Here is a 23661-nt window from a genome sequence, read left to right on the forward strand (position 1 = left end):
AGTACCAGTGGTGATGGGGCGGCACCACAGGACATCCCTGAGCACGTGGCTGGTGTCACCGAGACGGGACAAACAGGGAGCGGCAGCTCCTTCCCCTCTGCAGGGCAGCTGCAAGGGAACCAGTTTGGAAATGCAGCAATTCATTATTCTGTCCCTGTCCCCAAGGAACTGAGGGAGCCCCAAAAATCCTGCAAATCCCAGAACAATCTGCTCAACAACCTGACCAGAACCCTCCTCCTTCCGGAGCTGGCCAGGCAGAGCTGAACAAACAAAAACCATTTCTCCCAGTTTAATCAAAGAGCTGCATTTTGGATCCAATAAGATGGACAAGGGTCCTGTGCCCCCTGGCAGTGGGGGAGGGAATGGGGAGACCCTGGGGGTACTGGGAGCACTGGAATGGGGAGCCCTGGGCAGCCCCACATGGGACCCCCCACTTGTGGCCACCCCACAGGCATGGTGGGCACCCACAGGAGTGGGGGGAATAGATGACGGGTGCCCTAGGGCAGGGACCCCCAGTGCCCCCATTGTCACAGCACGTTCTCATAGATGCCACTGGGGTCCCGCTGTCACCCTTGGGGTCCCAACAGCTCCGTGTTGGTCACCTGGGGGGATGTGGTGCAGGGGGGCCCTGTGAGAGGCATCGGTTGTGGGGACCTGGGTGGGGGGTGACACCCGTGGGTGACGTGTCCCTGTCACCCCCCTACACACCCCCCACCCATTTGATTACCATGATTTGGGATCCAGCACGGCCCCCCCATCCAGGGGGCCCTGTAGGGATAAGGGGGGTCTGGGGAGTGTCTGAAGAGGGAGAAAGAGGAGTCCCAGCCTGAGCCCCCCCACTCACCTGTTCTGGGGATTCCTGGTGGCTGCAAGGGAAAGGGGAGGGGTGACCGTGGGGACGCCAGGACCCCTGAACCTTCCTGGGACCTCAGCAGCTCCAACCATCCACAGGACCCCACTGCAGCCCCGATTCCCACCGGAATCCTGATTCCCCCAGGATTCCACAAGTATGCCTGAACCCCCCAGAACTTTTGCACCACTGCAGGGCACCAAACATCCCCAGCATCCTAGACCCTCTGAGCCCTGAGAATCCCAAGGCTGCAAGGGAGGGGCACCTCCCAAACTCCCCCAAAAAGACACTCCAACATCCCTGCATGGCCTTCCAAGAACACTCCAAACCCTCCAGGAGCTCCCAGCCCCACTACCATTGCAATGTTTTTCAAAGCCCACCCAGGGATAAACCTGAAGCCCCAACCAAGACCCTCCACATTACTCCAAATCCGCCAGGACTCCAAGCCGAGGTCACTGCAGGCTCAGTGTCCCCCAGCTCTGGGGCCCTGGGTTCTGCTGATCTCTGCCCCCACTCTGGGGGCTTCCCCTCCCTCCAGGACCCCCATCCCCCGCCCATTGTCACCCACCCCTGCGGTGCCGCCAGTGACAGCCCCCGATGACAGCCAGGAGCAGGAACAGGAGGGTCCTGCCGACATTCACAGCCACTGCTGGGGACAGAGGGGGACAGACTGAGGTGACCCTGAACCTCGGGGGTCATGAACATCCTGGTGACCCCGTGTGACCCCACCTGTGACCCAGGGTGAGCCAGGTGTCACCTCCAGGGCCAGCACTGAGCTGAGTGCCCGGAACACGCGGTGCCCGTCCTGTCCCAGCTGGTTGGTGGCCACGCACTGGTAGGTGCCTGAATGTCCCAATTCAATGTCACTGAGTTCCAGGAGGGCATCCTGGGCCTCCTCCTGCCCGTTGTGCAGCCAGGTGAAGGTGACAGGAGCTGAGCCCACCTGAACTGAGCAGCGCAGGGTCACGGGGTCACCTGCATGCACCTGGTGTGACAGGCAACCGGGGTGATGGTGGCATTGGCCACAGGCACTGTGGGGACGCAGACAGGGCTGGCACCTGGCGAGGAGGGATGGGGGTGCCATGGGTGACCCCACCCCCAGCCCGAGGGACCCACTCACCTAGGAGACAGTGACATTCATGGGGTCACTCTTGGCCACACTGTCCCCGTCACTGACCTGGTACCGGTACTGGCCGCTGTCATTGTCCCCAACGTGACGCAGCTCCAGGTAGGGGCCAGTGCCCAGCATTGCCTCCGAGCCCTCCCAATACCAGGAGAAGGACAGGGGACCTGTCCCTGCGGCCACCATGCAGCTCAGCACCACGCTGTCCCTGAGTGCCACCTGTCCCCTGGGGGGCTGTGCTGACAGGGACACCCCCGAGGGTGGGACCCCTGCAGAAGGGGGGGACATCAGGGGACAGTGAGGGACCCGGGGGGGTTGGGGAGGGGCAGGAGGATCCCTGTGAGGGAGAGGAGTCGCAGAGATGGGAGAGGCTTGGAAACAGGGGGATGGGGGATTCAGGGAGGTGACACCTGGAGACGGAGGTAGCAACACGAGGGAGGGTACAGGGACCCAGGGAGGGGATGGTGGGACCTGAGGAACGTGCGGGGACCTCAGAGAGGGGTGGGGGGACGCAAGAAGAAGTGAAGGGACCCAGTGAGGGATGGAGAGACATGGGCCAAGAATGGGGGACCTGGGGAAGGACCCGGGGCAGAGATGGCAGGACATGGAAAAGATGTTGGGGAAGGATGGGGGTACCCATGTAGGGCTGGGAAAGACCCGAGGAAGGAGGAGAGGAGCCAGGGATGGATCTGGGAAAGGTTGGGGCCACAGGGCAAGTGTCAGGGAAGGCTGGGGGTCCCTAGGCAGTGCTGGGGGAGCCAAGGAAGCTGTGGGGGTTCCCCGTGCCCATCCCTGCACTCACTGTGTACCGTGACACAGAGCTGGGCACTGCTCTTCTGCACGGCCCTCCCTCAGAGCGCACCTGGCAGCTGTAATTATCTGAATGGGAGACCCCCACGGCAGGCACCAGCAGCTGCAGGGACCCCTGCGGGCCCCCCACCACCTGCCCGTCCCAGTAGAACACTTGCAGGAGGGGGGCACGGGGCCACAGGGGGCTGGGGGTGCTGAGGCAGCTGAGAGTCAGGGGGGACCCTTGGTGGGCTTCGGGGGACCCTCCCGCATTGCTACCAAGAAGAGCTCAGGGAAGGAGAGGGGAGGTGAGGACTGTGACTCTGAGTGCACTGGGAAGTGGCTTTTGGGGTGTCAGGAGATTGGAGTTCCAGCCGTGGGGGTGCTCACCATGCACTGTCACTGTCACTGGTGCCGAGTGTGCCCATGGAAAATTTTCAGTGTCCACCCAGCTCCTGCAGCTGTTGTGGCCACTGTGGTGCAGCTGCAGAGGGGGCAGGGACAGCTCGGCCCCATAGGGGGACCTCCCCACCTCCTTGTCCCCATGGTGGAATCACACTCCAGTGACCGGGTTGTCCCACCAGCCTCAGCAGTGCAGTGTCACCATGTCTCCCTCCAGCAGCTCCCACGCCAACACCTGCAGCTCTAACTGGGCTGAGGCACACAGGGGTCCTGTTACACCGGGGGTCCTATTTTCACGGGCGCCCCCACATTGGGTCACACCCAGCGCACCAGGGGTGCCCAATTCCAAGATAGGGTTTTCCACTCTGGGATGCTCTGGGATGTCCCCAGAGCTGGCAATGGGCTCTGGTTACACAGGAGGTGACCTGTGGAGCGGAGCCCAATCAGAGCCCTCGGGGTCCCTGTGGGTGCCACCCTGGGGAAACCCAAACCCCCCTCACCTTCTGAGACTGTCATGCGGGGCTGTGCCCAGTGCCAGGTCTGTCACACCAGTAGGTGCCACTTGCGGTGACAGTGAAGTGGTCAGGTCCCTCCTGCCACCAGCGCTGCCCATCCTTGTAAATGTGGTGGCACCGGCGGTCCCCGAGCCCTGGCAGGTCAGTGTCACCCGGTCCCACAGCACCGCCGGCCTCCAGGGGGGCTCCACCAGGAGCTGGGTGGTCTGGGCACCTGTGGGTGACAGGGGACACCAGCCTGCCAGGGCCATCATGGGGCTGGGGACAGTGGGGTGGTGCCATGGCATCCCCCGAGGACTCACCAGCGAGGCCAAGGGTCTGGGCTGGAAGGGAGAAGGGACAGGGCTGGGTGGGGGTGGCACCATGGGGACAGAGGCACCTGGGGCACAAGGCATGAGGTCTTTCCCGAAACTGTCCCAGTGGGGACAGCAGTACTTGTGGGAAATTGTGTGGGGGTGGTCCCCAAAAGATTTGGAGAGGCAGGGGGACATGTCTGTGTCACAGCCACCCATGCACCACATCCCTGTGGCACAGACACCTTGGGGACAGGGACACTGAGGCCACCCTGGGCTGGGGCAGAGCATGGGGACACTGTGGACACCCTGGGCACAAGGAAACCAGAGACACAGCCCATGCTGGCCCAGGTCACCCCCACCAGCTCATGTTCCCATCCCCGTGGCCACATCCTCACCGTTCTTGTCCCCTTCTGTCCCTGCATCCCAGTTCCCCTGTCCCTATCCCCAGAGCTACCTGAGCCCAAATGTGCCAGTCCCCACATTCCTGTTCCCACATCCCCATCCCTAAATTCCTGCCCCTGTTCCTGTCCCCAAAGCCACCCTACATCCCCAGTCCCACCAAGGTCCATGTGGGTAACATGGACTGGCACTGCTGGCATTGGGGACCTCAGGGGACCCCACAGCCCCTCTGTGCCCCCTCCCCTCCCCATCCCTGGGGTGTCAGGCCCCTGCCCGGGGCACTCACCCCACAGGAGCAGCGTCACCTTCCCGGCCATCCCGGTGTCCCCAGCCATGTGCACTGGCTGTCACTCGCTGCTGTGGCCACCACTCCCTTGGCTGGAGGTTCTTTGGATGAAGGGGAAGGAAGTGAGGTCACGTCCGTCCCCATGTGTAGGTGGCCCTTGGTGGGGGCAGGGTGGGGACAGGCTGGGCACAGGCTGGGGACAAGGGTGGGTGGGACAAGGTGGGACATGGAGTACCCAGGAGTGGGAGCCTCAGTGGGTTTGGGGAGCCGGGAATGGGTGTCCAAGAGAATGGAAGATCCAAGGGATGGGGTCCATGGGAATGGGGGCTGGGAGGACTCAGGGGTGGGAGTCCCAGGGGAGCGTGGGCTCTAGGGATTTGTGGTCAGGGGATGGGGATGCTGGGGGAATAGGGGTTCCTGAGAGAATCATGGTTCTGTGGGAAGGAGGATTGCAGGGGATGGAATGAACAGGAGAGGATTCCTTGGGAATGGGGGCCCTGGGCTATGGAGATCCTGGGGAATGTCAATACTGGGATGGGAGGTTATAAGGAACGGGGGTGCTATGATTTGATTTCTGGGGGAATGGAGGTCCCAGGGATGAGCAGTGGCTGGGCAGGCCTAGGAGTCTCAGCTGCCAGGGCCCAGCACTGCCCTCCTTGGTTGCTCATTTTCTGGGCATGGGGGTCCTGGGTAGCTCAGCCTCTGTGCCCTCCCTTGCCTCTCACTTTTTCCTCTCTTTATTTATCTTTTTTCCTTATTTTCCCCACTTTTATGCCATGTCCCCTGTCCCCTGGTTCCTGACTCAGGAATCCCGGGGAGCACCTGAGCAGGGAACGGGTTGGGGGGACTGAGGGGCAGGAGAAATTGGGATCAGGGGGGGTGCAGGGAAGGGTGGGGAGGCTGTGGGGGATGGAGGTGTTGGGCTGTGCCCCCTCAACACTTTCACTTTCCTTTTCCTGGACAAGAAGGAAGAGGCCGTTTGTGCTGAGAGTCAGATGGGAAAGGGGGGGGTTCTGTCCTGGGGGGCACATCCAGGGGGGTCCTGTCCTGGGGGGATCCTGTCCCAGGGGGTGACACATCCTGGCATGGGGGGTCCTGTCCCAGGTGGGGCAGTTCTGGAAATGTCCCTGCACATTCCTGGCCGGGTACCTGTCCCAGGGGTGGCACATCCTGGGGACCCCTGTCAATGCAAGGGTGGGGCCCAGCCATGGCCCAGCCCCACTGCACAGGGATGGCCATTGCCCAGCCCTGCTCTGCCCAGCCCCAGGTGGCAGCCAGGGTTCCCCCTGCCCCCTTGGCTTTGATTCTGGCAGCTTTAGAGCTGCTGCAGAGGTGAGAATTCTGTGGGTGGAAAAAGGTCCTGCCTGTGGTTTGCTCAGCCTTGCAAGAAGCACAAACCAAAGGGAGACCAAGCAGTGGCTCTATGAGGGCCTTTGATAATTTTCAGAGCAGGGCTGGCTGGAAACTGCCCCTGCAGGGCAGCTTTAGGGGAACCAGTCCGGAAATGCAGCAATTGATCATTTTTTCACTCTCAACAAGGGACTGAGAGAGCCCCAGAACTGCTGCAAATCCCACACCGATTTTCTCAACAACCTGACCTGCACCGTCCTTCTTGAACAAAACCTGCAGCCCTTTGGAACCTCATGGAAAGAATGTTTGTGTTCTGGATGTGCACACCTGAAGAGAGGGAAAAGTGTGGAAATATTGAGCAGGGGCTGCACACGAGGGGCTGGGGAACAGGGGTGTCACAGCAGGAGCAGGGAGTGCCCAGGCAGGGGAATTCAGGGCAGGCTGGAGTGGATTTACCAGGGAATCAGACCCTGAGGCACACAGGGGCATTTCCACAGATTCCTGTGCACTGTCCCAGGCATGGACAGAGCTTCTCCCCTTCCTCCAAGGGAAGTCAATCAAGTTTCAGGGTGGGAATGTGAAAAATGGGAAGAGTTCCTCAATATGGCCCAAGAAAAGTCTTCCTTAGGGGCTGGGTTGCTGCCCAGCAGGCAGGGAACAATCCCATGGAGCTGTTGGACACTCAGGGAGATTCCACACTCTGTGTTATCCACAAGCAAACACTGCTGTGGGATGCAGGAGGGGGCTGCTAAAGTGAACCAAAAAGTCTCATTTCACTGTGATTTGTTTGTGGTTTTATTGTGGTTTTTATATCCACTTATTTCTGGTTTTATTGTGTTTTGATTTCCTCTTGTTGGGAAAGCAATGATTAAAAGGATTCTATAAACCAGAGCATTTTATACCTTGTCAGTTTGATTTTTGAGGAGTTTGTTTTTTGTTGGGAAAATAATGGTGTAGGAAAAGATTTATGCCTTTTTTCTATGGATGTATAATTTTGTCACAGTCAATTGGGCATCAAGTGTTTCCTGAGATTGCTAAGACAGGAAATTTGGGTGACAGGAAAAAGCCCAGGGATTTGTGGGGCAGAGACCCAGAGCCTCCCAGGACAAGCCTGGGGTGCCCCAGGGTGGGGTCTGTGCTGGGCTCTGAGTCATCTCAAAATCTGAGACCAAAATATGACCCCAAAATTGTCCAAAGCAATTGGGCATCAGGGAATTCAACCAGCTTGATCCTGGGATTTACCATCATCAGGGCAAGGTCATAAAAGATGCCTCCTTAAGTTTGGGCACCCCAGAGGTCACAGGGCCCCACTGGGGACAGCGGGAATGCTCAAGGCCCACCCAGGACAGAGGACCCCAGGATGTGCCACCTCTGGGAAAGGAATCCCCAAGGATGTGGCACCCCCAGAACGAGGAGGAGCTCCCAGGGACAAGAGGCTGGGACAAGACCCGGGTGTCAGCACAGCAGAGCTGCCCTTTTCCCTAAAGGCTGGACCCCTCTGGATGTGCCCCCTGGACAGAATTCATGTCCTTGCCTCTGCACAAACCACTGCAGGAAAGAGAAAGAGTTGGGGGGTCACAGACAGGGAGCCCCATCCCCCACAGTCCTGAAACCACTGCCTGCACCCCCCAACCTTTTTTTTCCCTTCCTGGGATTCTCCCAGCTGTTCCCTGGGATGGTTCAGCCAGGAAATGTGGGGAGACAGGAAAAAGCCCAGGGGTGAGTGGGGCAGGGACACAGAGACTCTCAGGACAGCCCTGGGGTGCCCCAGGGTGGGGACTGTGCTGGGCTCTGAGTCACCCCTAAAATCTGAGGCACCCCAGGAAGGACCTGTGACCCCTGTGCTCACCCAGCCACTGCCCATCCCTGGCACCCCCATTCCCCTGGGAACCCAACCATGGGACCCCCATTGCCTTGGTCTCTCCTCCCTGGGGACCCCCATCCCAGGACTGACATTGCCCAGCACCACCATTGCCTTGATCCCATCCCATGGGCTGCTTCTTCCCCAGAACCCCTATTCCCAAGGGTCCCCTTTTTCCCCCTGCACCCCCAGCCCTGGCACCCACATGCTATGACCCCAAATCCCTGGGGACCATGTTCCCACAGCACCCCCATCCCTGAATCCCCCCAGGCATGGAGACCCCAACTCCACTGGACCCCCATTCTGCTGGACACCCATCCTTGGTTCCCCACATCCCCTGAGCCCCCCACTCCTGGCAACAGCATCCCCCACCATGTCCCCAGGCTGTACCCACCCTGCCCACAGCCTGTGCCCAGCTTGTGGCCACCCTGCCCCCACCAAGGGCCACCTACGCATGGGGACGGACGTGACCTCGCTTCCTTCCCCTTCATCCCAAGAGCCGCCAGCCAGGGGAGCGGTGGCCACAGCAGCGAGTGACAGCCAGTGCACATGGCTGGGGACATCGGGATGGCCGGGAAGGTGGCACTGCTCCTGTGGGGTGAGTGCCCTGGGCACGGGCCTGACACCCCAGGGATGGGGAGGGGAGGGGGCACAGGGGGGCTGTGGGGTCCCCTGGGGTCCTCAAGGCCAGCAGGGCATGGAGCCCATTATGACCTGAGTTGTGGGGTGGCCATGGGGACAGGAACATGGGACACACACAGGGGAACTGGGATGTGGGGACAGAGACAGGAGGATGGAGTTGTTGGGACAAGGGTGCTCCAGAAGAAAACTTGGGGCTTGGGCAGCTGTGGGTACAGAGACAGGGGAACAGGGACACAGGGATGCAGGGACAGGATCAAGGGGACAAGCACCATGTGCTTGAGCCATGGGGACAGGTGCCACCAGAATGGGACCATGGGCACAGGGTCATGGGAATGTGGCTATGGGGCTGGCAGGGATGACCTGTGCCAGCACAGGGTCCCCATGCCTGAGCAGGGGTTGGCTGCTGTGTCCCTGTCCTTGAGACCTCTGTGCCACACCAATGCCCCCACTGAGACCTTTTTCAGGGACAGCCACCCCCACTCCACACCCCCCACCCCCGTGCCTCTGTCCCTACAGTGCCACCCTCACTCAGCCCTGTCCCTTCTCCCTTCCAGCCCAGACCCTCGGCCTCGCTGGTGAGTCCTCGGGGGATGCCATGGCCCCACCCCGCTGTCCCCAGCCCCTCACTGGCCCTGGCAGGCTGGTGTCCCCTGTCACCCTCAGGTGCCCAGACCACCCAGATCCTGGTGGAGCCCCCCTGGAGGCCAGCGGTTCCATGGGACCGGGTGACACTGACCTGCCAGGGCTCAGGGACTGCCGGTGCCACCACCTGGTACAGAAATGGGCAGCACTGGGAGCAGCAGGGACGCACCAATGTCAGTGTCACCATGAAAGGCACCTACCGGTGTGACCGATCCGGCACTGGGCTCAGCCCCCCTGTGATTGTCTCAGAAGGTGAGGGGGGTTTGGCTGTCCCCAGCCTGGCACCCACGGGCACCCCGAGGGGTCTGGGTGGGCTCCGCTCCATGGGTCACCTCCTGTGTGACCAGAGCCCATCCCCTGCTCTGGGGACAGCCCAGAGCGTCCCAGAGCAAGAGGACCCTGTTTGTGGAATTGATGACCTCTGGTGCACTGGGTGTGACTCAGTGAGGGTCCCGATGTCAGCGGAACCCTTGAGATCCCTGTGATGTGATGAATCCCCTCTGTCCCCCAGATGATCTGGTGCTGCAGGTGCCGGCGTGGGCACTGCTGGAGGGGGACACGGTTACACTGCGCTGCCGGGGCTGGCGGAACAGCACGGTCATCTCGGTGTCCTTCTACCACGAGGGCAAGGAACTGGGGGTGTTCCCCGATGTCACTGAGCTGTCCCTGTCCCCTCTGCAGCTGAGCCACAGTGGCCACTACAGCTGCAGGGGCAAGGTGGGATCCCTGGGGTGGAGGGAGTCACCACCAGTGACAGTGACAGTGCACGGTGAGCACCACAAAGTCCCCCCCCGACCCCCCCACAGCCCCTCCCCAGGGACTTGAGGCCAAAATTCCCTCTCCCCTCTCCTTCCCAGAGCTCTTCTCAGTGCCAGTGCTGGAGGGTCCCCCCGAGCCCACCCTGGGGTCCCCCCTGACTCTCAGCTGCCTCAGCACCCCCAGCCCCCTGCAGCCCCGAGCCCCCCTCCTGCCCATGTTCTACCAGGATGGGAAGATGGTGGGAGACCCGCAGGGGTCCCCACAGCTGCTGCTGCCGCCCTGGGGGTCTCCCACTCGGGTAATTACAGCTGCCAGCTGCGCCCTGAGGGGGGGGGCGTGGGAAAAAGCAGCACCTGGCTTCATGTCATGGTGCACAGGGAGTGCGGGATGGGCACAGGGAGCTCTCACAGACACCTCGGGTCCCCTGATTGGGCATCTCCAAGTCCCCAAACAAAAATTTCCTTGCTCCTTCTATTACTCCCCTTGTGCCCACACCCTTCTGTGTTATGACCCCATCCCTGACATCCCCCATCACACCCATCCCCCATCCCTGTCCTCCCACACCGGCTGCCAGCCCCTCCCTGTGCCCTCAGCCCTGTCTCTGTCCCCGCAGTGCCCGTGGCCAATGCCACCATCACCGCCTGTGCCCTGGACGTGACACCACAGGACACAGGGACACACAGGGACACAGGTGGGGTCCTACAGAGTAGGGGTCCCAGGGAGTGCAGGACCCCTGGGGTGATGGGTGACCCTGATGTGTCCCCCTCTGTTTCTTGCAGTGGCCGCAGGGGTTGGTGGGGCCCTTTTGTTCCTGCTCCTGCTCGTGGGTGTCATTGTGGCCTGGAACTGGTGGCACCGTGTGGGTGGGTGACAATGGGGGGACAGGGGTCCCAGGGAGCTGTAGAGGCCCCCATAATTGGGGAACGATAGTGTGGCATTCAAATCCCTGAGTTGTGACATTGGCTGGGGGTGCTGTAGAGCTTGGGGAGGTGCTGGAAAGTTGTTCAGGGATGCTGGGGGTTCTTTCAGGGGCCCTGGGGGTGTTTGGGGGGGTCTCTGTCCCTCCTGGGCTTTGGGTACTTAAGGCTGAGTTGATTTGGGGCACTGAGGATCTTCATGAATTCTGGGGGGCTCCAGGGATGCATGGGGGTCCTGTTGAAGATTGAGGGTCCCATGGGAGTTCAGGAATCCTGAGAGCAGTCAGGGCCCTGGGGACCCCACAGTCACCCCTCCTCTCTTTCCTCTGCAGCTGCCAGGAAGCAGCAAGAAAGGTGAGGCTCAAACCACACGCTCCCTATTTGCCCCAACCCTCAAGAACTCCCATTCCCTCCCTCACATCCCCTTTGTTCCCTCAGGGCCCCCCCGGATCCCCCGGCCCCCCCAGAGGAGGGGGAGGTGCTGTACACCCACGTCGTGGTCACCAAGAGGGCAGGGGGTGAGTACGGGGGGGACACACGCAGAGGGACACATCACCCACGAGTGTCACCCCACCCAGATCCCACAGCCCGTGTCTCTCGCAGCGTCCCCCCGTGCCACCACCCTCCAGGATCCCCAGGTGACCAACGCGGAGCTGTGGGGACCCCAGGGGCGACCGCAGGAACTCGGTGACATCTATGGGAATGTGCTGTGACACTGGGGGGAACTGGGGGCACTGGGGGTCCCCACACATGGGCACCCACTCGTGTCTGTGCTGCCACTAAAAACTGCCCCAATCCCTCCCCGTGGGGGCACAAAGATCCCAAAGGCCTGAGAGAAGAACTATTTCCTGAAACTGCAATGAGAGAGAATAAAATCAACAGCAACAGCAACAAGGTACTGAGTCCAAATTGTCACACAAGGAACGATTTCCTGGGAAAGCCACCAAAAAACAACAAACCTCAGACCTTTCCCGCAGCACATTTCTCTCACCAGAGGATCCTGGCAGAGCCCTGGACCTTCCTTGCTCTGGTGGCCAAAGCGGCCTCCAGGAGGCTCTGGATTCTCTTGTTCCCTGTCCCAAACCCCTCCTCTGTCGTGTTCCCCAAACGAGGATCTCACAAAGGCCCTGTGAGGGTTCTGGAACCTCCCCCTTTCCCAGGGGAGTCAGGATCAGGCCATGGCACAGGGCGGGTGTCAGAGACAGGAAAAGTTTGATGTCGAGACATTTTGGAACAGCTGTGTGTGGCAGGGGTGGGGTGAGGCTTGCTTTTACTGAGACAGGGCCCCATCTGTCCATCAGTCTGTCAGCCATGGTACACTGGGGACAGTGTGACGCTCTGACAAAGCCAGCCCTGAGTAGCCAAATGACCAGAAGTGCCAGCTGGGGAGATGGCCCTTGTTTGCCCAACAGGCTTTTAAAAGGCAAAGCATGAGGTGGCCAAGTGCCTGGCCCTGTCTCCTCTTGCGTTGTCTGTCCCATCCACACTGGAACCCACGAGCTGACAGCTTATTTAAATGAGAAAAATCTGCCCAGGAAAGTGGGATCATTCCTGTAATGAAAGAAGAACATACCTAAAATTTTCTTTAATTTTAAAGATTATGGGGCTTCCAGGCAAAAGTGTAGGAAAAGCAATAACAGCTCTTTACTGGGAAATTAATAAAGCAGAACAGAACCAACAACACAAACCCAGAACTTTCCCTCCCGCTCAGCGCTGTTGGTTTTTGTGGCAGTTATAACCGCGGCCAGCAGGGGGCGCTGCAGGGAGCACTCCCGGCCAGCAGGGGCCGCCCCGCTCCAGCTCCATCCCCTCAGGGGCCATGGCGGCCTCGGGCGGGAGGGAGGGAGGAGGGGAAATCGCTCCTTTTGCAAACTCACGGCCACCAATCGGTCCCGGCACCACCACCGGCAGCGGGCAGAAGCCGCCAAGGCAGCAGGTTGGATCCCAGTGCCCAGTGGCAGCGTAGCAGTGTCCTGGGGCCAGGCACACGCCCTGCACAACACCTGCGACCGCTCTCCATGATCCCGAATGGGAGGAAGGCAGCGCCTGACCCCAGGCAGGTCTCGGGTCCACAGCAGCATCTCTGGTGGCTTTGTGCCACAATTCCTGCAAACCCTCAGCCTTTCACTTCCTTTTTTTCCTTCAGCCCTGACACACCAGCTCTGGGAATGTTGAATTGCCCTGCGATGTTGAGGAAAGCTGGTGCTGGTGCTGACTCTGCCCAGGTTCCACAGGGGGCTCCAGAGCATGTTTGGAGTTCCTGCTCTTCCTGGGCCACTGCTGGTCCCGACACAGCAGCCACAGGGGGAGGAGGAGGAGGAGAGCAGAGCCACAGCCCTGAGTGCTCTGCAGCTGGAGCACAGGGACAGCCCAGGCTGGGAGCAGTGCCTTGGGAGGCTGAAAATGGGGTGAAACAGGAGGTAGTTGGGCCAATGCCCCAGTTCTGCACTGGGAGCTGCAGACCCTTAAAGAGGTGTTGCAATTAGGGTTCCTGAAGTGTTCCTGAAGTTCAGCTGTTGCTCTTAAAGCATCCCTGTGCACAAAGACACGGCTTCGCTGCCTCTCACAGGGATATTTGGCTACACAAGGCAACATTGGGTAACATTTGGGCATCAGATATACCCAGCTCTGCCAACAAGGAGCTTTCTTTACTGCCAGGAAGGTTTTTGCTGGTGCTGGGGATGATTCAGTGCCTGTGCCATCTGGCTGCTGCTTCCTGCTGTCTGGCTGGGAACCCTGAGCTGGAGCAATAGCTGAGGTGGGACCTGCTGGAACAGGTGACCCACGGGAACAGCACCTGGCCATGCAGGTGCAGCAGGAGCACCAGGAATATCGCAAAGTGCTCAGGTGAGGCCCATGGGGCTGGACCATGGTGGGGTACCACTTGCCATTCCTGCTTCCCCAAGATTTTGGGACGGAGCAGTGACACCCATGGGGCCCCCAAACCCCTCAGGGCTCAGGCTCAGCCTCACAGGAGGTCCCAGGGATGATTTGGGTGCTTCCAGGCTCGTTCCAGACAAAGGGCAGCACTCCAGGAGCAGTCGGCACATCCCGAAGGAGCAGCCCGGGGCTGCTGGAGCCCGAGTGCTGCGGGCAAGGACGGCGTGAGGGAGCCGGGCCCCGCTCAGCCGGTGCTGCCCCAGGAACGTCTCATCCTGCAGGAGCTCGGCAGCCTCTGCCGGTGCCGGCCCCGGGGCTGTCGGGGGGCGCGGTGGGAGGGGCTGGGGGGCAGCGGGTGGGAGGGGCCGGGATGGAGGGACCGGGACCCCACTGGGGAGCCCCGAGCATGGAGGGAGCGAAACGGCGGAGGGGAGACCCCGGGACAGGGGGGAGCAGAGACCCTGCGGTGGAGTCTGTGGAAAGGAGGGATCGCAATGGCGGTCCCGGAGCACCGGGAAGGGGCCCAGCTGCCATCGCGCTGCGAGTGCCGGGACGGTCACGGGGTGTCCGAAGCGACTGTGGCAGCGTGTCCGAAGCCACTGTCGAGATGTGTCGGGACCGAGCGTTGCCAGGGTAAGGCCCCCACAGCTCCGGGAAGTGGAGGGGTACCCTGGAAGGGGCGGGGCAGGGGCGGGGCAGAGCCCTGTCTATTCCCTGTGCCCTGTGCAGGTGAGGAGGGCAGGGATGGAGCAGCTTTGGGAACACCTGGAATCCAGACAGGGTCACTCCCTACAGCCCCACCACGGCCGCAGGCAGAGCGACTGCTCTGTATTCCCTCACTTTTCTCTCTTGTCTGGCAGCCGAGCAAGAACCCAAATATTCTTCCCAGGACATTCCAAAGGGCTGCAGGTTTGAGACAGGAAGGAGGAGGGATGTGATGGTGTTCACAGTGGTCTCAGGTTGAGGGAAGAGACGAGGATCTGACTCCATGTTTCAGAAGGCTTGAATTATTATTTTATGATATATATTACATTAAAACTATAGTAAAAGAATAGAAGAAAGGATTTCATCAGAATGCTAGCTAAGAATACAATAGGAAGGAATAATAACAACGGTTTGTGGCTCGGACAGAGAGCCCGAGCCATCTGGGCTGTGATTGGCCATTAATTACAAACATTCAACGTGGACCAATCCAAGATTCACCTGTTTCATTCCACAGCAGCAGATAATCACTGTTTACATTTTGTTCCTGAGACCTCTCAGCTTGTCAGGAGGAAAAATCCTAAGGAAAAGATTTTTCATAGAAGTTGTCTGCAACATATCACCCTTTTTTATTTTAGTTAAATTAAAAAGAAAAGTGTTTGTAATTTTCTCTGCTGGGGTCATGCAGAAGAGAGAACAAACACTTGACAGGTTATCTGTTGCCAATCAAAACCTCAATCCAGTGCTGATGTGGAATGATCAGGCAAATTCTTCACCTGTAGAACATAAAACTCTTATCATATCACTTAAAACAATCTTACAATATAAGAAAATTCAAAAACAATGCAAAGAAAGTTCATTGCTCCAAGTCCAGACAGCTGAGTTTCAGAAGAAAGTCCATGGACTGAAGATGTTCCTCTTTGACATCTCTGAAAGTCCCTTTTGGTCCTGAAACAGGCTTTCAGAATTTTGAAACGAAGAACTGCTAAAGAAAATCATCAATGATTATCAAAAATCCATTGACAGTTCTCAAACAATTTTGAGAAAATTTCTGGAATGTCTTGGCCACAGCCCTTTATTGAATCACTTGGGCTGAGGCTAATTTTTGGCTCTTCGATGCTTTTGAGCTGCTACTAGCTCTTTCAACTCCTTTTATTTAATTTTTTTGTTTTTTTTCCAGAAAGAGCACCACCAGAGAGGAGCCTCTGAGGCCCTGAGGGGGCCCTGGCCCTCATGGAAGGATCAGGAACCCCAGACCTGGCCCACAGAACGGTGGCCCAGGTCCTGACGGGGGAAGCAAAGCCCCCAAACCCAACAGCCGGCCAGGCAGTGGCCCTGGCCCAGGGAACCGAGCCAAACGGCCCAGGCCCGGCCCGCAAGGCGGGCTCTGTGTCCTCACAACCCAGCACCCTGCTGCCAATGCCTGGGCAGCATGAGTGACCAAACGCTTCCCTCTCCCTGGACTACCGGTACATACCAGTACATGGGGAAGAGAAGCTTTCCCAGGGACCACCACTCCAGTTTGGGGGGTGTTTTGTCCCCACAGCAAGTGAGCGATGGTCGCTTTCCGCTGTTCCTCCTGCCTCCGCAATGCAAATGCAAAAGGTGTTCCTGTTTCCTGCCCCTCGGTACCACCCCAACCCCCTCTGGGCTGGGGACCAGAGGCAGAACTTTCGGGAGCTACCTCCCCCTCGCTGCTGGGGCGTGCAAGGGACGGCAGGGAGCTTTGGTCGGGAGCTTCCAAACCCCAACGGGAAGCTCCCGACCAAACGAGAGCCGGCCTGTGAAAAACGCTGAGTTTGAAAGCAGGCAGCCGGGCTGCGCCCACACTCAGCTGTCAGGCCGTGCCTCCTCCACGGAAGGACAGGCTGACGCCCCCTTCCCCTGTCCCAGCTCTCTCTGCAGGGGCAGCCCTGGGACAGCCCGAAAAGCTCAGGGGGGAAGCCAGGCTGGTCACAGGTGCCGCGGTAGCTGCTGCTGGAGGCGGCGGGACCGCGGGCAGCTCCAAAGACGGTCCCATGGGCTCGGTGCCGTTTTCAGCATCAACTTGAATTGGGACCGGGCTGGCAGAAGGTCAGCAGAACCACCGGGGGGGCCAGTGGGGGCGGTGCCGCTTGCTGATCACGGTTCTCAGCTTCAACCTCCTCCACCAGCACGGCAGGTGAAGGCGGGGCTGCCGCGGCCGGAGCCCCCACAGGCTCTGCTGGAGGGGCGACAGCGGGGACCGGCAGCCTCCGCGGCGTTGGCAGGGGTGGGACATGCGGTGCTGGTGCTCCTGTGCCCTCCCTGCCCTGGACTTTTTCCTCTCTTTATTTCTCTTTTTTCCTTATTTTCTTAAATTTTGTGCCATGTACCCTTACCCCCAGTTCCTGACTCAAAAATCCCGGGGAGCACCTGAGCAGGGAAGGGGTTGGGGGGACTGAGGAGCAGGGGAAATGGAGAGCAGGGGGGTGCAGGGAAGGGTGGGGAGGCTGTGGGGAATGGAGGACTTGGGCTGTGCCCCCTCAACACTTTCTTTTTCCTGGACAAGAAGGAAGAGGCCATTTGTGCTGAGAGTCAGATGGGAAAGGGTGGGGCTCTGTCCTGGTGGGCACATCCAGGAGGGTCTTATCCTGGGAGGATCCTGTCCCAGGGGGTGACACATCCTGGCATGGGGGGTCCTGTCCCAGGGGTGGCAGTTCCAGAAATGTCCCTGCACATTCCTGGCCGGGTGCCTGTCCCAGGGGTGGCACATCCTGGGGACCCCTGTCAATGCAAGGGTGGGGCCCAGCCATGGCCCAGCCCCACTGCACAGGGATGGCCATTGCCCAGCCCTGCTCTGCCCAGCCCCAGGTGGCAGCCAGGCCCTGAGGGTCCCCCATGCCCCATTGACCCAAATAGAGCCTAAGGAGTGGCTCTGTAAAGGCCTTTGATGGTTTTTAGAGCAGAACTGATTGGAAAGCTCCCCTGCAGGGGCAGCTGAGAGGCAACCAGTCTGGAAATGCAGCAATTGATCCTTTTGTCCCTGTCCCCAAGGGACTGAGAAAGCTCAAGAACTACTGCAAAGACAACAACAATTGGGCTCCCTTTGGGGTTTTGTGCTTCTTGCAGAGCTGAGCAAACCACAGGCAGGGCCTTTATCTACCCACAGAATTCTCACCTCTGCAGCAGCTCTAAAGCTGCCAGAATCAAAGCCAAGAGGGCGGAGGGGACCCTCAGGTGCTGGCTGCCACCTGGGGCTGGGCAGAGCAGGGCTGGGCAATGGCCATCCCTGTGCAGTGGGGCTGGGCCATGGCTGGGCCCCACTCTTTCATTGACAGAGGTCCCCAGGATGTGCCACCCCTGGGACAGGCACCCGGCCAGGAATGTGCAGGGACATTTCCAGAACTGCCATACCCAGGACAGGACCCCCATTCCAGGGTTTGTCACCCCTGGGACGGGATACCCCCAAGACAGGACCCTCCTGGATGTGCCCCCCAGGATAGAAACTCCCCCTTTTTCCCATCTGACTCTCAGCACAAACGGCCTCTTCCTTCTTGCCCAGGAAAAAGAAAGTGAAAGTGTTGAAGGGGCACAGCCCAACACCTCCATCCCCAATATCTCCCCACCCCTCCCTTAACCCACTGCTCTGCATTTTCCCCCTCCCCTGTCTCCCATCAACTCATTCCCTGCTCAGGTGCTCCCTGGAGCCAGGAACGGGGGCAGAGGGCACCTGGCACAAAAGTGCAGAAAATAAGGAAATAAGAGAAATAAAGAGAAGAAAAATCAAAGGCAGGGGAGGGCAAAGAAGCAGAGCTACCCAGGACCCTCATGTGATGCCGGCCTAGGAATGGAGCACCCCAAGAGGGGCAGCACTGGGCCCTCGGACACCCCAAAATCTGAGGCACCCAGGGAAGGAGCTGAGACCCCTGTGCCCATCCAGAAACTACCCATCCCTGACAACCCCCTCCCCTGGAAACTAACCATGGGAGCCCCATTCCTTATGTCCCACCTTGCCTGGGACCCCGAACCCAGTACTGACATGATCTCAATGTTCCAGGACCCCATTCACAAGGAACCCTCTCCTGTTCATTCCATCTCCTGCAATCCTCCTTCCCCCAGAACGTTGATTCTCCCAGGACCACCATTCCCACAGGAACCCCCATTCCCCCAGCATTCCCATCCCATGACCCAAAATCCCTGGAGCCCATGGTCCCCTGGGACTCCTATCCCTGAGTCCCTCCAGCCTGAGGACACCCATTCCTATGGCCCCAATCTCTGTGACTCCCCATTCTGAAGGACACCCATACCCGGGTCCCTAAACCCACTGAGCCCCCCACTCCTGGGAACCCAATGTCCCACTTTGTCCCACCCACTCTCCTCTCCTTCAAGTGCCCAGTTTGTGGCCACCCTGCCCCCACCAAGGGCCACCTACACATGGGGACAGATGTGACCTCGCTTCCTTCCCCGTCATCCGAAGAACTGCCAGCCAGGGGAGCAGTGGCCACAGCAGCGAGTGACCTTTCATTCAATTTTCTCTCCCCATCCAGGTGTGGTGGGAAGTGAGAAAGCGGCTGTGGTGGGCACGGGGCATCCGGGCACTGTCCATCCACGGCAAGGCAGGGAGGAGGAGGAGGGTCCAGATCAGGTTGTTGAGCAGATTGGTGTGGGATTGGCAGTAGTTCTGGGGCTCTCCCAGACCCTTGGGGACAGGGACAAAGCGATCAATTGCTGCATTTCTGGACTGGTTGCCCCAGAGCTGCCCCTGCAGGGGCAGTTTCCAGCCAGCCCTGCTCTGAAAACCATCAAAGGCCCTCTCAGAGCCACTGCTTGGGCTCCCTTTGGGTTCTGTGCTTCTTGCAGGGCTGAGCAAACCACAGCCAGGTCGGGTTCCACCCACAGAATTCTCACCTCTGCAGCAGCTCTAAAGCTGCCAGAATCAAAGCCAAGGGGGCAGGGGGGACCCTCATGTCCTGGCTGCCCCCTGGTGCTGGGCAGAGCAGGGCTGGGCAATGGCCATCCCTGTGCAGTGGGGCTGGGCCATGGCTGGGCCCCACCCTTGGATGGCCTCTGGCTTCAATGAGCAGGAGTCTGGGAGCTCCTTCCTGCCTGGGGCTCCATTCCCCAGCTGCTCTTCCTGGCTCAGATTCAGCAGGGGACGAGCAAGAATGGAGAAGTCTGGACCCCTCTGGAGCTGCCATGCCCCAGGACAGGAGCCCCTTGTCCAGCATGTGTCCCCCCTGGGACAGGATCCCCCCAGGACAGGAGCCCCCTGGATGTGCCCCCCAGGACAGAACCTGCCCCCCACCCTGTGCGACACTCAGCACAAACGGCCTCTTCCTTTTTCTGCAGCAGAGAGAAAGTGAAAGTGTTGGGGAGGGCACAGTTGGACACCCCCATCCCCCACAGCCTCCCCAGCCCTCCCTGCAGACCCCTCACCCCTGCTTCCCCCACCCTGGGCTTCCCCCAACCCCTTCCCTGCTCAGGTGCCCCCCAGGATCATCAGGGCACAAACTGGGGACTTGTGAAATTGAGGGGTAAAATGCTGGAAATAGAAAAAAAGAGAGAGAAAAGTCCCTGGGGGCTGGGAGGACACAGACCCAGAGCACCTCAGAGTCTGTCTGGAGTGACCCCCGGGCTGCCAGCACCTTGTGGGGGCAGGACTGGGCCCTGGTTCACCCCAAAATCTGAGGCACCCAGGGAAGGAGCTGTGAACCACAGGCTCACCAAGCCACTGCCCATCCCCGTGACCTCCATTCCCCTGGAAATCAAATCATGGGACCCCCATTTCTTGTGTCCCTCCCCTCTGCAACCCCCATCCCAGCACTGACATTCCCCAGGATCTCCATGGCCCAGCACCCTATTCCCAAGGAACCCTCTCCAGTTCATTCCATCTCCTGAAATCCTCCTTTCCCCAGGACCTTGATTCTTCCAGGACCTCCATTCCCACAGGTGTCGGGTTCGGCTGTCTGTCTCTGCCCCGACACGGGTAGTGTGGTTCTTGGGTGGCATGCGTTTCAAAGGACGAGTCTGGACTCTTCAGCTTTTTGATCTTCAGATTGTTTATTATTTCTTATCTACAAAATTTTTCTGTCTGCCCAACAGAGGTGTGATCTGCACAGGCACTCTCTGACCACCCACGGGGCGGTTATGTCTTTTTATACTAATATCTACGTACATAATATTTACCTTTATTTTCCAATGCTTTTCACCCATGTTAGCAAGTGCACCTTCACCATAAACCAGTCCCCAAGTGCCAACATCACCACAGGAGATGGAGGACAAGAAGAAGACCAGGGTGACACTGACCTGCCAGGGCTCGGGGACCGCCGGTGCCACCACCTGGTACAAGGATGGGCAGCGCTGGTGGCAGCAGGGACGTGACCGCCTCAGTGTCACCGAAGGTGGCACCTACATGTGTGACAGACCTGGCACCCAGGCATAGCCCCCCGCTGACAGTCTTACATGGTGAGGGGGGTTTGGTTGTCCCCAGCCTGGCACCTATGGAGACCCCAAGGGCTCTGGGTGGCCTCCACTCCATGGGTCACCTCCTGTGTGACCAGAGCCCGTCCCCTGTTCTGGGGACATCCCAGAGCATCCCTGTGCAAGGAGACTTCTCTCCCACTTTGGGTGGCTCCTGGTGCCTCCTGGTGCCATCATGACCCTCCTGATGGCCCTGGTGTGACAGGTCCCCTCTGTCCCTCAGGCTGGCTGGTGCTGCAGGTGCCAGCACAGGCACTGCTGGAGGGGGACACGGTGACACTGCGCTGCCGGAGCTGGCAGAACAAACCACTCACAGATGTGTACTTCTACCACGATGGGAAGAAACTGCAGGGGCTCCATGATGGGACTGAGCTCTCCCTGTCCCCCCTGCGGTTGCACCACAGTGGCCTCTACCTCTGCGGGGTCCGGGTGGTGTCACAGTGGAGAGAGTCAGAGCAGGTGACAGTGACAGTGCACAGTGAGTTCAGGGATGGGGACAGGGAAGCCCGACATCCTCAGAGGGTTTCCCCAGCACTGCCTGAATCCTTCATCCCTCCCTTTACTCCTCCCTGGGTCACCCCAAATTTCCCAAGTCCCTCTTGGTTTCCCCCATAACTGCCCAGTTCCCCCTGCACATCCCTCATCCCTCTCTTTGTCCTCCTCAGCCCTCCCTGGATTCCCCACCCCTTCCAAGGTCCCTGCTCCACCCTCTGGTCTCTGTGCCTTCCCTGGGTCCTCCCACCCATCTCTAAACCCCAAATCATTCCCTGAGGCTCCTCAGTCTCTCGTCTGGTTCCCCATCCCTGCCTGGGTCTCTCTCCCTTTCTATGGGGTGTCGCCATTGTCCCCAGGTCCCAACGTGCCTCCCAGGGTCCCCTTCTGCTCACTGGGATCCTCTCTGCTACCCTCCAATCCCCTTCTTTCCCCTCCATGTCCCACACCCCTCTGAGGTCCCCAGTCCCTCCTGTGTCCTCCTGCAGGTGTACCGCTCTTGGGGGGACCCTGTCAGTGCAGCCCCCCGGTGGAGAGGTGGCACTGGGGGACAGCCTGGTGCTGAGCTGCATGGTGGCCGTGGGGACAGGTCCCCTGTCCTTCTCCTGGCACCGGAAGGGCTCGGGGGCACCGCTGGGCACTGAACCCCACCTGGAGCTGAACCACATTGCGGAAAATGACAGTGGCCAGTACCGGTGCTGGGTCAGTGACGGGGACAGCATGGCTGAGAGTGACCCCATGAATGTCACTGTCCTGGGTGAGCGGGACCCTCAAGCTGGGGGTGACCCCACCCATGGCACCCTCATCCCACCTTTGTTTGTGCCAGCCCTGTCTCTGTCACCACAGTGCCTGTGGCCAATGCCACCATCACCCCTGGTCCCCTGTCACACCAGGAGCATGCAGGTGACAACGTGACCCTGCGCTGCTCAGTGCAGGTGGGCTCAGCCCCTGTCACCTTCACCTGGCTGCACAACGGGCAGGAGGTGGCCCAGGGTCCCCTTCTGGAGCTCAGGGACATCAATGTGGGACATTGGGGCACCTACCAGTGCATGGCCACCAACCAGCTGGGACAGGACGGACACCGCGTGTTCCAGGCACTCAGCCCTGAGCTGGCCCTGGAGGTGACACCTGGCTCACCCTGGGTCACAGGTGGGGTCCCGCAGGGTCACCAGGGAGTGCAGGACCCCTGGGGTGATGGGTGACCCTGATGTGTCCCCCTCTGTTTCTTGCAGTGGCTGCAGGCGTCAGCGGGGCCCTTTTGTTCCTGCTCCTGCTCGTGGGTGTCAGTGTGGCCTGGCACTGCTGGCACCATGTGGGTGGGTGACAATGGGGGGACGGGGGTCATGGAGAGGGGTGGGAAGGCCCCCAGAGAAGTGGGGACCTAGGGCAGCACCCACAGCCCCTGAATAGGGAGGGGGTGAACCCCCAGTGTCCATGGCTCAGAGCCCTGGGAGCTGTTGGAGCGTCCTGCAGGGATGTTGGGGGTTCTATCAGGGGTTCCCCTCCCTGCCAGGTTCGGGGTTCTGAGGGCTCAGGCTGCTGGTGCAAGTGGGGTGGGTCAGGGATACTGGGGGGCCTGGGGAGGATTGTGTGTCTGGTGGTGGTTCAGCATTCCCAAGGGTGGATGGGGGCCCCTGGGCCTCCAAAGTCACCCCTCCAGTTTTCCTTTGCAGATGCCAGGAAGCACCAGGAAAGGTGGGTGCCCCCTCCAGCCATGATACACCTTTTACCCAAACCCCCAGCACCTCCCATCCCCTTCCACACACCCCCTTATTCCCACAGGCCCCCCAAGACCCCCTGGCACCCCCGCTGGAGGATCCTCAGGCGACGTACATGGAGCTGCACAGGCAACCGTGGGAGCCCAGTGACATCTATGACAATCTACACCAAAAGTTGTGATGCTCTGGGAAGTGGGAGGCACTGGGTGACACTGGGGGTGCTCCCTCCATGGCTCCTGTGGTTGCCCATCCTTCCAAGGGAGGTGGTCATGGGTCAGGGGGAGGCTACACAGGGCACCCTCTGCTCCCCATTTCCTCTCCCAGTACCCCCAAGGGCTCCCCCATCCCTTTGCTCGTACCTGCAGGGGCTCCCCAGCCCCATCCAAGTGTCCAAGTACCCTCAGGGACTGCCCCATTCTCTCCCCATAGTGCTTGCAGTACACCCAGGGCTTCCCCATTCCCCCTCCCACTTCCCCTGTCCCATCCCACTGTAAAAGGGGGAGTCGGGGAGGATTCTTGCTGAAAGATTTCTCAGATGAAAATGAAGCACAAACACGGCAATATTATATCTGAGAACTGTTTATTGATAAAGGAGGG

At 59.7% G+C, this 23661-nt stretch overlaps 1 protein-coding gene and 1 pseudogene across 1 annotated transcript; one reads left to right on the forward strand and one right to left on the reverse strand.

The window, feature by feature from the left end:
• Positions 1–598: 598 nt before the first annotated feature.
• LOC136571080 (low affinity immunoglobulin gamma Fc region receptor III-A-like) lies at positions 599–4691 on the reverse strand (annotated as a pseudogene).
• A 195-nt stretch (positions 4692–4886) lies between these two features.
• On the forward strand, positions 4887–23245 carry LOC136571081 (Fc receptor-like protein 2). Its single transcript, XM_066571452.1, is given in 11 exon segments — positions 4887–4913; positions 8369–8450; positions 9068–9088; positions 9177–9407; positions 9667–9924; positions 10013–10189; positions 10192–10294; positions 21835–22103; positions 22193–22495; positions 22579–22658; positions 23129–23245. Coding segments are annotated over 11 exon segments (1668 nt in total).
• Positions 23246–23661: the final 416 nt, after the last annotated feature.

The sequence above is a fragment of the Molothrus aeneus genome, unplaced genomic scaffold (assembly GCF_037042795.1).
Source record: "Molothrus aeneus isolate 106 unplaced genomic scaffold, BPBGC_Maene_1.0 scaffold_60, whole genome shotgun sequence".
Lineage (NCBI taxonomy): Eukaryota > Metazoa > Chordata > Aves > Passeriformes > Icteridae > Molothrus > Molothrus aeneus.